The sequence below is a fragment of the Lissotriton helveticus genome, chromosome 11 (genome assembly GCF_964261635.1).
Source record: "Lissotriton helveticus chromosome 11, aLisHel1.1, whole genome shotgun sequence".
NCBI lineage: Eukaryota > Metazoa > Chordata > Amphibia > Caudata > Salamandridae > Lissotriton > Lissotriton helveticus.
In genome coordinates this window covers 200735744-200751624 of record NC_136072.1, presented here as the reverse complement: position 1 = coordinate 200751624, position 15881 = coordinate 200735744, and the positions used below count along the sequence as shown (strand labels likewise).

General features: G+C 44.6%; 1 protein-coding gene across 1 annotated transcript in view; it reads right to left on the bottom strand.

The window, feature by feature from the left end:
- VEPH1 (ventricular zone expressed PH domain containing 1) overlaps positions 1 to 15881 on the bottom strand; it is a 1476213-nt gene that overhangs the window by 1131778 nt on the left and 328554 nt on the right. The window contains 1 exon segment of the mRNA XM_078667132.1: positions 8216 to 8425. Within this exon segment, the coding sequence (XP_078523258.1) occupies positions 8216 to 8425 (210 nt within the window).

Below are 15881 nucleotides of genomic sequence, written 5' to 3'. Positions count from 1 at the left end.
ATTGAACCGGGGGGGGGGAGAGAGTGAGGAGGAGAAGAGGAGGAATTCAGTTTTGGAAGGATTCAGAATCAGTTGATGAGTTGACATCCAGTTTTGGATGGAGTCCAGAGTAGAGCTTAGGAAGGAGAGATCATGGGTGGAGGCAACCTTGAGGTAGAGTTGAGTGTCGTCTGCATAGAGATGGTAGTGAATCCCGGATTTGCTTAGGAGGTTTCCCAGTGGTTCTAAGTAGAGATTGAACAATGTGGGTGCAAGTATAGAGCCTTGAGGAACACTCTGACCTACCGCCACAGGAGAAGAAAGACTGTTCGCAATTTTGATCGTTTGGGATCTGTCAGAGAGGAAGGATGCAAACCATTTAAGCACAGTGCCCTCCATGCCCATTCTCTGTTGAAGGATATTGAGGAGGGTGTTGTGATTGACAGTGTCAAAGGCTGCAGAAAGGTCCAGGAGAATTAGAAGACAGGACCCCCCCGAATCGAGTATCCTCAGCGCGTCATCAACCACTTGCAGTAGGGCTGTTTCAGTGCTGCAGTTTTGCATGAAGCCCGACTGACAATTGTCAAGAAGATCATTGTCCTTGATATGACGAGAGAGTTGTTTTGCTACACATCTTTCTGTGATCTTCGCAAGGAAGGGAATGTTAGTGATGGGGCGGAAGTTGTTGAGGTCCTTCGCATCAGCAGAGGGCTTTTTAAGCAGAGGGGTGACCTGCCCAGTTTTGAAGGGGACAGGAAGGGAACCTTGCCAGAGAGAGAGGTTGATCAGAGTGGCCCATTAGGAAAGAGAATGGGTATAGAAGTCCAAGGCAATGGCACTGGGGATAGGGTCAAGAGAATGGTTGGAGGGCTTTGTTTCGCGTATGCACTTGAGAAGGGCATCTTCAGATATGGGGTCAAAGCTCTGCCAGATGGCTAAGGATTTGCGCTCCTCTGGAGGTGTAGGATGAGCGACCTGATCCACAAGTGATTTCACTTTTTCATCGAAGAAAATAGCGAAATCCGCTGCTCTCTTAGTAGGATCCTCCACCTCGGAAGAAGGGGGAGAGCAGCTCGGAGACTTGACGAGCTCGAATAGTTTTTTAGGTCTATTTTTGGCGGAGTCAGGGAGGGTTTTGAAGTGCGCCGCTTTCTCAAGGAAGATATGCTTGTGGTACCTGGATCTTGCTGTGCGAAGCATGGCTAAATTGTCTGTGGAGGGCACTTGCCTCCATTGCTTCTCCAGGAATCTTAGCTGCTTCCTTTCCTCATAAAGGGATTTGTTGAACCAAGGTGCTGAGGGAGTGGGCCTTATCCTTTTGCTTTTGAGTGGAGCGACGTTATTAATTTCAGCTGCAAGAACTGTGAGGCATTGGGAGGTGAGATCATCAACAGCTATGTTTGGGTCCAGCCTTGGAAGTGATAGCAAGGCTGATTCACAGAGGGGACCAACATCAATATTTTTGGCATCACGGAACCAGGAGATGGCCCTCTTGGGTTGGCCAAGAGTTATAGAGTGTGAGAGTTGAAGAGAGAATGGGATGAGGTGGTGGTCAGACCAATCTACATGGAATGGGGAAGAGGTAGAAAGCAAGCCTGCTTTAGAAATAACAAGGTCCAGGATTGCGCCCTTAGAGTGGGTTGGTTCAATGCAGTGTTGGATAAGATCGTTTGTAGAGAGGAAGGTGGACAGAGAGTTTGCAGAGGAGTCTTGCGAAACGCCCCAGTGGAGATTAAAGTCACCCACAAAGGTCTGATTGTCACTTTGTGTATATTGGTCGCTGATGAAGTCAGTGAGATCCTCTATAAACGAAGGGCCACTACGAGGCGGGCGGTAAATGATATGGAATCTGAGTGATGGACGGTGTTTTAATTGAAGCTCAAGAGAAAGGCATTCAAAGGTGAGGGAGGAACTGCTTGGAGAAGCCTTAAGTTGGAGGGCATTTCTAAAGATGACTGCAACACCTCCCCCGTGTTGTCAGTTCTATCATTCCTAAATATGGAGTAACCTGTGGGTAATAGGAGATCAAAAATAGAGTGAGAGGTATCTTTGAACCAGGTCTCAGTGAGGAAGAGCATGTCAAGTTTGTGAAGGGTGATGGTATCGGAGATTTCAAGTTTGTGTTTTACTGCAGATCTGCAGTTGTGAAGCATACAGCGCAGCTCTGTCAAGACTGTTTTAGTGACGGGGGCACTTGGGCTCTGAAGGGTGATTGGGATATTGTACTTATGTGGGAGTGCTCGGGAAGGTTTAGGTGGATGCTTTGTTCTGACAGAGGTGATGGTCGGAATAGTGTAGATAGTGGGGTTGCTAGGGTATGTCTGTTGAAGGAGGGTGGCGTTCAAGGGCTTGTGTGAATTCAAGACGTTTGCGGACGAGAGGTTGGGCTTGGCTGTATTGGGGTGAAGGGGCGAGGTGCATCTCATGGGAGGTTGAGATGGAGTAGAGGAGCATGGATGGGTGGAGAACTTAGAGCATAACAGTGAAATGGCAGCTGTAAGCTGGGAGATGGAGGTGATCAGAGAGCCTAGCGTATTTTCCAGTGAGAATGAGGCAGAGCACGGAAGGTTGGGTGGCTCGATTGAGACATGGGGTGGTGGTATTGGTGGTGGAAGGCAGGACGAGGTGGGGGGACAGGAGGTAAGTTGGGGACAGGTGGGGGGACAGGAGGTAAGTTGGGGAGAGGTGGGGGGACAGGAGGTAAGTAGGGGTGTGGGGTTCACAGGTGGAGTAAGTGCATTGGGCGTTAAAGGAGAGTTGTCACCAAGGACACCACACAAGACTGCTGGGGGACTCCACTAACTGACTCTAGTCCCTGATTATCGCCGATGGTGGCGGCGGGTGCCAGGGGCCCGAGGTTGGTTCAGGCCCAGGCCCTTGGGTGTGCAGCTTGATCTGCTGTCACTCACTGGGGCACTAGGGAACATGGAATCTGGTCACCACTGTTAGACCGGAGGAGATGACCGGGTGGTACTGCCTTTCCTCACCCCCTGGTAGTGAGCTCTTGGGTATACGGGGGATTTACAATGGTGCTGCCTGAACGAAGATTCCTTGCTAGAATACACCTTACTGGAGGAGAGGGGCCGGCTGGTCACACTGCACTGCACCGCATATCACACATAGTGGCTGGGCATCTGGGGCAATGATGGCCGGCCTGCAGATGGTGGTGACATTGACATTTGGCCACTCCTCTGTGGCGGTGAACCGAGCTGCTGGGGATCGCTGGCCACCGGCGCCATGACAGTGGACAGCCTTGACTCCAAACTAGACTTTGTACTCGCAGCGGGTACCTCTCTTGAACAAACGGCACCTCCTTTGAGGGCCGCGTAGACAAAATCACAGTTGACTTCACCCTGGAGTGCACAGATCATCACAAGCTGACTTACAAGGTACACGACATTGAGCAAGAACTGGCCAAAGTCCCCCCCGAGTACCTTGAGCGCAGCTTTGGAGGTGTAGCAGCTAATGGCACATGTGAAGTTAGCAGAGAATGCGGAGGCCGCTCCCAGCATAACAACGTGAGAGCGCTGGGTCTGCCTGAGAAAGCAGAAGGGGCTGAAGTGGCATATACTAGACTTTGTTGTGTGATCTACTGCCAGCAGGTGCACTCTCCCCATTCTTTGTTGTGAAGCAGGCCCATCGAGTGACGGTGAGCTGCTCGCTGCCAGGGACAGGTCCTAGAACCTTTCTCTTTTGCCTTCTACAGGGATTGTGGCACTGTCCTGAAGGAGGAATGGAAGCTGGGGGAGGTAAAAGTGGATGACGCTACAGATATTTTATTCCCTGACTATGCCATGGGTATGCAGAGGCAGAGGGGCTCGTCTCTAGTGGTTAAGCAATGCCTTCAAGAGTTAGGCATCAAATAATCCCTCCTCTACCTGTAAAGGCTGCGAGTGATCTCAGATGTTGACACTAAAAGCATTGACGCTGCTAAACAGCTCGGTACCTGGCTGCAATCTACTGGTCACCAGGTGCTTCAGACAAGGAGTGTAGGGTATGTGCAACAAGTTGTCATTCATGGAGCCAGTTGTACTGGGAGGCATAGGAGAAGCAGGCATCCCCGCCACAACAACAAGCCACCCCAATCTACAGCAGGTTATAAAAGAGAGGCAGAAGGAGCTGGATGCTGTGCCGACGAAGCGCAATCGCACTCAGAGACAGGATCCCGACACTTCCCTTGAACACCTCCCCTCCACTGCAATGTGGTCACCCGGTGCAGAGTCAATGCAGCCCCGAGAAGTGACTCTTCAGATGGCAAATAACCTAATTTAATGTTAACTTGTTGTGCATCTTTCCTTCTTCCATGGTTACAGACAGCTCCGGAGAGTCTCTGGCTTTCTGCGGTTCCTGGTCTCCAGCTTCCTGTTGCTGAAGTTCCAGTCTGCTGAGGTCAGCACTTAGAGGGGATCAGGTCCAGTCATCACCCAAAGGGAACGGAGCAGTTGTCCAGGTGAGCGATGCATGTTAGTGGTGGTGGTGGTGCTCTCCTTGGTGCTCCTAGCTGCAATGGCAGGAGGTCCATGGTGTCGTTGACCTTGCCAAGGATGAATTGTGGGAGTTCTTCTATTATCTAAGGGCCTCACTAGCAGCACTCTTGCAACACTGTAACATCACATTTTTTACTTTTCAGTGACGCAATGTGCCAAGCATGTTTACAAGACCACGTAAAGCCAATTTGCATGGCTTTTCATGGCCTTGTAATATGTGCCTCTTTCATGCATTAAACAGTGTGAAAGGGGCATTCAATGGGTTTTGCTAAGGGCGTTTCCATGCCAAACCAAAGATATCTTAAGCATTCCCAGGTTTACGAGAAACTGTAAACCCTCAGAATGCAACAGAATCTAACACCACCCCAAGGGTGGCGTTTGGGTGGTGCTACGAGGAAAAATGCTTTAATTTCTCCTCGTTTTTTTCTTCACTTTTTACATGGGTGCAGCATTCTGCAAAGCAAATTTAGCAGCATCTGGTAAATACGGCGATAATAAAAAAAGTCGCCATAACGTCAAAAAATTGACCCTACGCCGGCGTTAAGTTCTTGTAAAGATGCCCCTGAATGTGGTCAATGCGAGGGGCTTAGAGAGTTACTCTTTCTCTTTACTCGGTTTCATTTCCTTAAATACAAGCTCCCTTCACAGACACGCTAATATGCGGTCCCGAGGGAAGCAGAAGTAGGTACTCAGCCAGGATAGCAGAAATGGAAGTAAGTCCGTTCTTTTTCAGAGACAAACCAGGCTACCTGTGCTTTACAACCACAGACCCAGGTGCCCGCAAAAACTGAGAAATACCAAACCTTTCTCTCCCATTTTCAGAATTCCAGAGTAACTCTCTAAGCCCCTCGCATTGACCATGAGGCACATCGAAGCCTTGTAAAAAGTATGTTTTTGTTGTGTGTATTGTTTTATGTTTCGTATGTATTTTATGTGGCATTATGGAGTTTTGGACTCTGCTAGAAAAATGTCCCAGCCTGAAGCACTAAGGGGACACTGTGCACCACTTTGTTGTTTCCTATTTCAGATTCACAGGCGCATGATGTTTCTATTTAAAGGCACTTTTAGGGTCTATGCAACTATTTTCTGACGCATGACACGTCCGCCAAAAGTACCACGTGGAAGAATAATTTGTTTTTTCCTAAAGAGACCTGCTAGAGGCAGGGGGTGTTTTTTTAATCTTGTTTTTTCTATATTACAGATCACTACGGAACATTAGTACATGTCGTATGTATTTGTCAATTAATGCTTATTAACCAGCATTTATAATCACTGTATATACTGCACATTTTGCAGTGATATTCACAGGGCTGGTCCCTGTGATGACCTGAGGAAGAGCTTTGGGGTAAGCTTGAAACATGTTGGCACTCTACTAGATCTCCTGACTCATTGTATATCAGTTTGAACTAGAGACCACCCCACTTTTAACATATCGGCTAGGAGCAAGAATAAGGTTTTTCTGCCCACTAGTCAGGAATTTTTAAATCACTCTACTCCATACACAGCACTGCACTACACATATATCTTCACAAAAGTGCTATCTCGCAAGTCGCAGCACGCCTCAACCCACAGCGGGTTGGGATGGCCCCAATGATGAAGCATGTCACCGTGGGGAAACCCTGGTGAGTGATGGGACTCAAGAAAGGACATTTTTCCTTTCTGGATCACATCAAACACACATTTGTTATGCAAATCCATTTATACAGCTAGGTTCTTTATCCGTATTCCGGATTTTCTGGTATGTACTACTGTAACAGGAGGGTGAACCTAGCATATCCCTCTATTTCCCCCCGTTTTTTGAATTTATAATGTATTTATGTCCATTTGAGCACAAGCTAATTGTTTTTGTGCCTTTTTACGTACATCCTGAAATTGTGAGGTGCTAGCATTGTTGCTTGACCACTGTCACCTCTGTTTGGTCAGTGTTGCAGTATAACATGACAAATGGCATAGCCTTTTTAATCGGTACAGATAGCGGTTCTTTTTTTGGCTACTTAGTATCTCTGGGCCGATAAAAAGGTCTTCCTCTCGAAATACCACAATCCTAGAGTAATGTCAAATCGTCCACCACAGGGTATTTATGTTACACCTTGTCAGTAAAGCATGCATATAAAAAAATATCAAACTACTTTGCTGAACCTTAAAATGTAATATATATTACTCTCATAGTCTTTGAAGATACAGATTCAAAGAAAAATTAATTTAATGCAATATAAGGACAACTCAGCATAAATCTTAAATATTGACTAAATTTGACCAGTTAGCTTAAAATGTTTGTAAGGCGCAAAGAGCACTCACGAAACAGTGTGAAAAGGAAGATATAGCAATAATATAAATAGTGGGCTACCCCCATTTCGAACTCCAGAACTTTTAAAGGGGTGGTAATACTGCACTGCGAAAAACACACGCCAAAACAAATCATAAAATCACTAGGCAGAATTATCTATCAGTTTTACCCCGCCTTTTGGAAAGAGGACCTTACTTGAGCAGAGCCAATCATTTTAACTAACATGATCGATGTGGACATGGGGAATGGAAGTAAGGAACTAATAGTAAATAAATCATGTATAAACAATTTTGTAGAGCCTCATTTGATGAATTACGGCTTACTGTTGTCTGTGAAGATCAGAGAGTAAAGGTGAATATATTTAAAACTGCAATAAAATGAAAGGTGAAAAGCTATTCTAATGAAGCTGATGATGCTTCTCTAGGTTTAAAGAGATTAAATAAGAATTGTTTTAGTTGCGAATCTGGTTGTTCTATCATTGGAGAATAGGGTGTTCGAATGTGTTCTCGTAGCATCCAATAATGTATAAGAATATGAAAGGGTCATCTGCAATTTTACATGATATTTGGGGGTTGGGTAAAGTATTGACCGGGATAGGACAAACAGAATATTAACATGGCCTCTAAATCACTTTATCAGGTCCTGTTTCATAGCAGAGTGCTTTAGGAAGCAATGAAGGAAAATGTTGATAAATTTACCTTAGAAGAATGTACAACAGAATGCTCTTTCCAGGCTACATGTTTTTAACCCCTTCGCTGCGGGGGTTAGTCCCCCGCTGTGCTGGGGGGAGGGGGCGCGCACAGTGCCCCCATGCTCATGACAAGCTCAGCTCGTCATGAGCTACGGCGCTACGGTGCTCATGACGAGCTGAGCTCGTCACAGGTGCATTGGCTCCCGTGGAACGCTCAGCACAGCGGGGGAATTCTCCCCGCACCTGAGCATTCCACGGGCCATGACGAGCTGAGCTCGTCATGAGCACCGGAGCGCCGTAGCTCATGATGAGCTCAGCACATCATGAGCATCGAAGGTGCTAACAAATGTCTGTGACATACGTGTGTTTCCCCCTATGGGTACGATTTCACTGTGCTTATTAATGCTGTATTAGTACAATTTATTACTTTAAAAGGTTCTATAAACCACAGATAAGTTTCAGAGAATTCACTGAAACACTTGTAGCAACAATAGCTATGATTTACAGCTAAATTCATATTTTACATTAGTAATACTGCAATGAGTGAATGTAGTCATACATTTCAAGAAGCTTCCCTAGGATGTAACGTAAATTTCGATTTTGGACGATATAAGAAACCAAACACTTTCCTTGAGGGCAGTGATGGCATTTGCAACAGCCCGTTGACAAGTGCAATGTTGAAGAAATACTTAATAACAACATAATCAATGTTGACCTGTATGCTTGATCATTAGTTAAAGTAATCTAGTAATGTGTACACAATTAACATACCTCATCAATAAGCCCAACAGCGCCATAAATCGTCGCCATCTGTCCAATCAGGCTTTGGAAAGTGTCACAAATTTCTTTGAGTACTGGAAGAGAACTGGCCAGGGCTAAAGGTTCATAGCTTGATATTTCAACAAGTATATTTACTATGATGTCATTATAGTTTGGATCTCGCAACTGACCAATTAAAAAAGGAATTGACTCTTTCAGAATCTGGGAAAATGAAAAAACAAATATTTAGCATGGGATAAATCGTTCACATCATCAACACAAGACTGATTTGTAATATCTGAGCAAGTCATGCAGCATTGCACTTTAGTACATAGAGCCCTTTGCACTGTTATACAAAGTAATGAGATAAAAATAAATCAATCTGAAATAGAATGTATACTTGACAAGACAAGGCTAATATGCTGTAAGAAAACGGAAAACTACTTCACAAAACAAATTCTGAAAGAGGTTCATTACATTTCAGATTTTGATTCCATTTTAGTGCTAATTTGTACTTAAATGATTAATGTTCTAAAATGGCACCTTAATATTTAAACTGTGTTGGAGCAGTGCAGTTCAAAGTCAATGTTAGCACCAGAGACTACCCTAACCTGAGTTTAAAAAACTCCAGAAATGCACCTAAAATCAGAAAACTGATAATATGAAAACAATATTATGTGACTGTTGCTGCGCTGACCCACACCAATTGATAGCTGAACCTACACATATAGGGCCAGATCATGACCTCGGGTCAGCGGTCCGAAACTGCAATTACGATGCGAGCGCACATTCCCTATGGGAGCTTGTGGTGTGGTCGGGCACAAGCTCCCCTAGGGAAATGGGAGTAACTGTAAATCCCTGCACCGTGTGTCCACAATAATTTCTTTGAACAGAGGTAGCCTGTCACCCAGTTGAGTATGTATCCAGTGCATCACTTTGCTTTTAGGTTTACCAAAACATTTTGTGGCATTGGCCGTCAGTGCAATGGCATTGGCCAGTATGAGCACATAAGATGTTGAAGCTGGAGGAAGATCTCAATTATACAGCGCTGACATTTAACTATTCCAACTCCAGCGAGTGTTGTGAATACCAGTCATCCAAGGGCTAGGTTCTTGATCCCTAGATTCAGGGATTTGCAGGTCTCCATAACTTTTGGAGGAATAGCCTAGCCATCTTTCCCTCTTTCTCTCCCTTCCTTTTGAGTAAGCCTGAATTGATCCCAGGCCTATTCGTAGGGCTTTTCTTTCTTGGTTTACTTAGGGAGGTCGTCCTGGGACAGTCTGCAAGGGCACCACCGTTAGCTGGTTTAGAGGCCCCAGTAAAACCATCAGTAGCAGGGGCTGTGTCGAATGAAGAAGGCAAGGAATGTCCCGTCCTATGATGGTGGTATTGACATACACCTGCGCACCTGCTCCAGCCCCATCTCCTTTCACTACCTCAGGTATGGTGGGGATTGGATTCTTCTCTGAGACTTGTGGGCCAATCCCTAGCTCAACCTCAACTGTGGAGATTTCTTCCGTGAGAGCTCCCACTGCAGAAGTGAGCAGCATCATAATGTTGGGACCATTGCGGGGGGCATTCAACAGTACCAGCAACTGCAGCGAGTTTCCTATTGCCCATTATCTAATCAAAGTTTGATAATCACATAAGGTGAAAAACAACACAGGCCCAAGAGGAGCGTCCCGGTTCAATCTCAGTCGGACATGGACAGGCGCAGATGGGCCCACTCTTGGTCCAGTCCTTGCCCTGGTGCGTCCAACACATGTCCTGCACGGCAGAAAAAACAAGGTTCTTTTAAGTGCCAGGGCAGCGGTATGGGCAGCAACAGCACCTCCTTCCACGAAGCAGAGAGAGCAGGGGTATGTAATCCCACCCCAGCCTGCGGGGAACGTGGCAAAGTCTGTTGCTGTGTCCTACGCCACAGTTGAAACAAGTCACTTTTAAGTGCTAGGCAGCATTGTGGGGAGAAGCAGAACATCCTCCCAGACAGAAGTGACAGCTGGGGGATGTAGTCCACCACCGACACCTCCCCACTTTTACTATTCTCAGCCAGGGAAGAAAATAAAGTATTTTCGTTCCACTAGCCAGAGAATTTTTAACCATCTCACATTTTCTTTTCACGATCCCACGCACTACACATACTCACCAATCACTGAATAAAGTGCTCCTGCATCTACGTAAGTCGTAGCACGCACCGTCCCGTAGAGGGGCGGGAAGACCCCAGTGATGAAGCATGACACTGGATCAAGTTTCAGTGTGTGAGGGGTATTTTACAATTTTTTTGAAACATTGCCCTTCCCACAAATTGAGAGAAGGAGCGCTGATCCTTTTGCACCATTTTTCACATAGGACTAAACACTTCAAATAAAAATAAAAATAGCAGCACACACATGGGTACATATATATAGACATAATACATGATAGAATCCCTATGTTGGATAATAGGATGTAGTCCCACCCCAGCCTGCAGGGAAGTGCGGCAAAGGCTGTTGCAGTGTCTCAAAAAACGGAGTCAAACATGTAGAAGCGCCACACAAAAAAGCTGCTTTAGTCCGTAGTATTCAAAAGGATCAGCGAAGAATAAGACGGTTAGACAAGTGGAAACATATGTGATCTTGTGACGTAAGCTGAGGAGGCTGCAGAGTCACCAATAACAAAATGCTTGTGTATTTCTTAGAATGAAAAAACAGATGCATTAGTTTTAATCTGTATAGGTCTATAACGGTAAATACATGAGACTGGTTAAGAAAAGGAATAGCGACCACTGACAATTAGTAAGTCAGTTTAGTGGAATAAAGTATATGATTGGAAAGGGTGGAGAGATTCTGCATGACAATGTGTTCACAGAGGAGTTAAGAAAGTGGCCTGGGTTATAACTAAAGTTTTCTTTATGCAGATGTGCTTCTGTCATAGTACACAAATTTAGAAACATCTTGGTGATGTGAGTGATTACTTAAAGAATGAGATCTGCAAAATGTGGCTTAGTGTGGTGGAGAATAGGTTTGTGGTTAGAGAACTTCAGATTTGAGTTGACTGTTGCCAGGACTTGCTCCTAAATGACTCAAACTACATGAATGTTCTGAGTTCTTGCTTTTCATTATATTGGTCTATTCCAAGCAGGCTGTCAATTCAGTAAAATGGTTGAGGAGAGATTAATATTGATCCAGTATACAAGAACTATATTAAAATTATTTCCGTGTTTGGTTTTATAGAATAACAAATATGTGATACATCCTAAAGCATGAAAGCTTGTTACCAAATTGCATTTTGCATTTGCGATTCGGTATTTGGAATGGGCGTTTTTAGGGTGTCCCTTCCAAATACTGAATCGATATGGTATGTATTAGTGTTTGGAAACCAAATTCTGGTCACAAAACTGAAATACTTTACCACCAGTTTAAAAGTGGTGGGAACCCATTCACAAAGGTAAGGGTTTCCCAAAGGACCCCTTCCCATTTGATAATATAAATAATAATAATTTTTTAGAGCAGGCAGTGGTCTGTGGGACCACTTCCTCCTCTTAAAAAATAAAACCTCAGGGTTTCATTTTTTTCTTTTTAAAGGCACCCAATTTTCTTTTAAGGAAAGAAGGCAAGTTTTTTAAAAAAAGGAGTGCTTTATTAAAAAGCAATCACAGACATGGTGGTCTGCTGACCTCAGTAGGCCCCCGTCCCTGTGATGACTGTGATGACTAATGGGTCATAAACTGTGACCTTCCTCATTAATATTCATGAGGTAAGTTGATTTGCAACCCCCAAGGAATCACTAAATGAAACTCAAAGAGTTTCATACATTAGGAATACTGATTTCCTAATTGTGATGCTGAGAAAATCGCAATTAGGAAACCGTTGTTCCTAATGTTTGTACAACTGGTCCTTCGTGAGTAGTGGCAGAAGTAAGTGACTGAGAGAGGGCTAACAGGGAGGTAACCCATAGTGGTTGCTTGGTGGATAATGGGGGAGGTTGTGATGTTGAGAGGTATTTCAAGTTGCTGGGCAGAAGGTATTTTTGTGCAGTTTACGCATATTTTCGTGCCTAAGAACTAACTCTTTGTCTTCATTGTCTCCCCAAACGTTTTCCCTTTCCTCTCTCACCCCATCCACTCACTCACTGAGTTCATTTACTTACCCAAGCATCCTCTAACTTCTAAATATACACATTCTCTCACTGACTGCATTGCGTACGCACTCAGTCTCCCTTTGGATCCATTCAATCGCCCACTCCATCTCTGCCACTCCATTAATCTAATAAATAACTCGCTCAATGCATTCAGTTACTAAATTACAGACTCAACCCATTCCATTTTACCTATGCACTCATTCACCCATGCATCCACTCATCCAACCATCCTCCACTCAATCACTCACTCACTCATTCCACACACTACATCCACTTTTTACATTGCTCTCTCACCCCATCGATTTACTTAGCAATAAACTCATCCACCCACACTTATTTATTTACTCACTGAAACACCCGCTCACCCACCCACCCATCCATCCACCTAAAAATACATCCAAAAATCCCTCACATATCCACTCACTCATCTAACAAGTATCCCAGCCATCCCAGCTAAGCTTCACTCACTTCCCTATCTACTCACTCACACCTCCAGCCACTTGTTTACCTATCAACACTAACGGACATACACTTTGCTGATCACTACACAAATAAACACTTTCTTAGTTTAAAAAGCCTAGACGATTGACATTGCCAATGCTTGCTTTAATTAGCGACTTTGTGTTAATGCAAGTCATAAAGAGAGAGTGGAACAGCTGACAATAGTTAATGTCATCTAATGGGCAAGTCCATTGAACGAAATGAGTCATTTAGCTAGATTTATAGCCACTGTTTGATGTCTCCTTAACCATGACGGCATCACCGTTGCCAGAATAAATTCTGTCTCTCTGTTAAGGCCTGGTCTGCAAATGATTTGTTGAAAATAGATGCCTCTCCAAAGCAGTGCTTACTACTAATTATTTTAGATATTACTCATAAGTGTCACTTGAGGTCGACTCATTGATATGCAAATACGCGTGAATATGCATTAAACAATGGCATTGTTTGCATATGCATCACTTCAGAAGGATCAAATGTTAGAAAATGTTTACAGTACTTAGAATGGACAGTACACTTTCCTCTAATAATAACCAACACAAGGTGTAGTCACTTGTAGACATGTTCTTTATCCAAGGCACAGTGCCCTGCTCCAGGCTGAACTCGCATTAGAATCATCATTAAATAGCAATTTACGATTGATTACTAACTATATCTGCCCCTGCCATGTTGATCAAATTAGATCTGAGGATGGGTCTAAGTCCAAGCACAGATTTCTAGTTTACGTGTTTTTAAGTCACGCCCTTAACGTCAACCCCCCCCCCTCCCCCCCCACCCCCACCCCCAGTGGTTTCACCCTGACTGTTGGGCAGTCTCTGTCTTTCTGTCTTTGAAGGCCCCTCGACCCCTCCTTTTCCCTTCGGCCCACTCTCCTTCCTCATACGCCTCCAGTCTAGACTAGCTGGCTATCTGCGCACCGATTACGTCATTCTCGCAATACATACAGGAAACAGGTTATCGCACGGCTGCCCCTTTCAATGCAACAGTGGCGTTTTGTGATGAGGCGCTACAGAGTTACGCGGTCCTTTCAAATGCAGTTTTCTAAATTCAGCTCCAAATTAACTTCCCTTAAAAAGCTGCAAAGGCCTTTTTATCGGATTTTCCAGTCCTAATTCTTTTGATAGGGCGATCTCAAAGACAATTTAGAGCAGTCATATTTACCTGCATGTATTTATACCGTTCGCATCAGCCTAAATGTGAACTTGCTTATTATTATAGTCTCAACTAAAACTAACTTTTTTTGAAAAAAAATCTACTTTTCGCAATTTTGATGCACGGGTGCCCCACTATTGAAAGTAAGTCGGTGACACTCTGTCACTCAAGCTTTGTCAAGATGCCAGACAGACACTGAAATAGGTTCCCTCTCCACGAAGTGTTCTGAAGTCAGTTGCTGGATATGAAGAAAACTTGAAACACTAATTACTCACTGTCTAAGGTGTTTCTCATGTCCTTTTTCTGTGCTGAAATTTCTATATTATGATCCGGTGCAGCAAACAGGGTACCTTTAACTATATGTTCGACAAGTTTGGTTCCAGGAGTCTTAATCTGAGTAGGCCCTGAAAAAAGCAGAGGGGTGCCATAGAGATGCATGGGAAGTGGCCAAAATAAGCAACGTTTTTTGGGATATGTGCTGCTTTAGACATAAACACATGTTAACTTGTCAAAGGCCCTAGTAACTAGGCTGGAAGAAAATTCTGAGCCCTGTGCAAACAGTAGTTTGTATAATGATCAGATTTCCAAGTAATATGGTAATTACCAAATGGAGCAAATCCATATTTTCTACCTGGTCACTCCAGATTTTTCACCTGTTTCTGGACCCTATTTTTGTTGGACTTAGATCACTGTGCGTTTTTAGTCCTTCTAAACAAGAGTATCATAGCTCTGCTCCCCCTTTAAACACGGTTAAATTGGCTTATCCTTGAATGACCTATTTAACGTCCCTACAAGACCCTAGTATATGTTATAGAAAATGCACCCAGGGCCTGGATGTTAATAGCCACTAGTGGACTGCAGCACCTATTATGCCATCCACAGCGTTGGTCTGTATAATAGTGCCTCAGGGATTTCATGTGTAGCTTGTATGCATCAGCCTAAAAACCTGGTGTCAAACCTGGAAAAAAAATTGTCATGTGGGAAACCCTGCTTTTAAATATTAAAAAGTCACCTCTAAGTACATATTGTTGCTCACAAGGAGAGTTGGCTAATATGTAAAAGTTAAGCCAATATTTTGACTTGCAGCGCAGTGCAGAGGGCTGAGGCAGCGGACCACAAGCCCAGACCGTCTTCGCTGCAGGAACCGCTTGAAACGCCATCCATGTCCATGCCTACTGCGCCAGGAGGCGCAGGTTGAAAAGCCTTATTTGGCTTCCACAGCGCGGGACGCCCCGGGGCCAAGACTAAGCCAAGAGCAGACCCGTCTTTGCCCGTCATCGCCTGGAGGAGGCTGGGTTGGGACCTTCCTCTTGCAGCTGAGATAGCGTGAGGTTCAGGGTTTGGTGGGTGAGTTTTTGTTGGTGCTTTTTTTACTCTTTTTACCAATCCCTTCAATCTGCTCTCTGGACAATTTGGCCTTAGCTACCCAGGTTGATTTTCTGCTCTCCAGGCTAAGGTGGTTTTTGGCAAAATGGTGAAATGCAAAGTTCCGGGCACCCATGAGAAGAGCATTACATTTACAAATAGTACAACCCTGGATTCCTTCCTAGCAAGAGCAGTGGGGGTTATTACCACTGAAAGTGACCTGGCCGAGGGCAGGTTATCGATGGAGGCGGGGGTATCTGGATCTTTACTAGGGGGGGGGTAGCCATGAAAGCTCCACAGTCTGCTTCTCTAGGACTCTCAGTGCCCCAGAATAAGCAGTCTTACCTGCGTCTTCTCCGAGGTTCATTCATCTAACAAAAAATCACTGGCAGTAGACGTGGTAGTGATATCACTGTAAAACAGAAACATCGAGAACAGTGGTATATATCCATTTTAAACACAGTCAGAAAGGGTTTGAACTCAAAGGAGGATTGGGAGCGGCTTATAAGTTAATGTCCTCCGGATGAGATGATGATGTGATTGT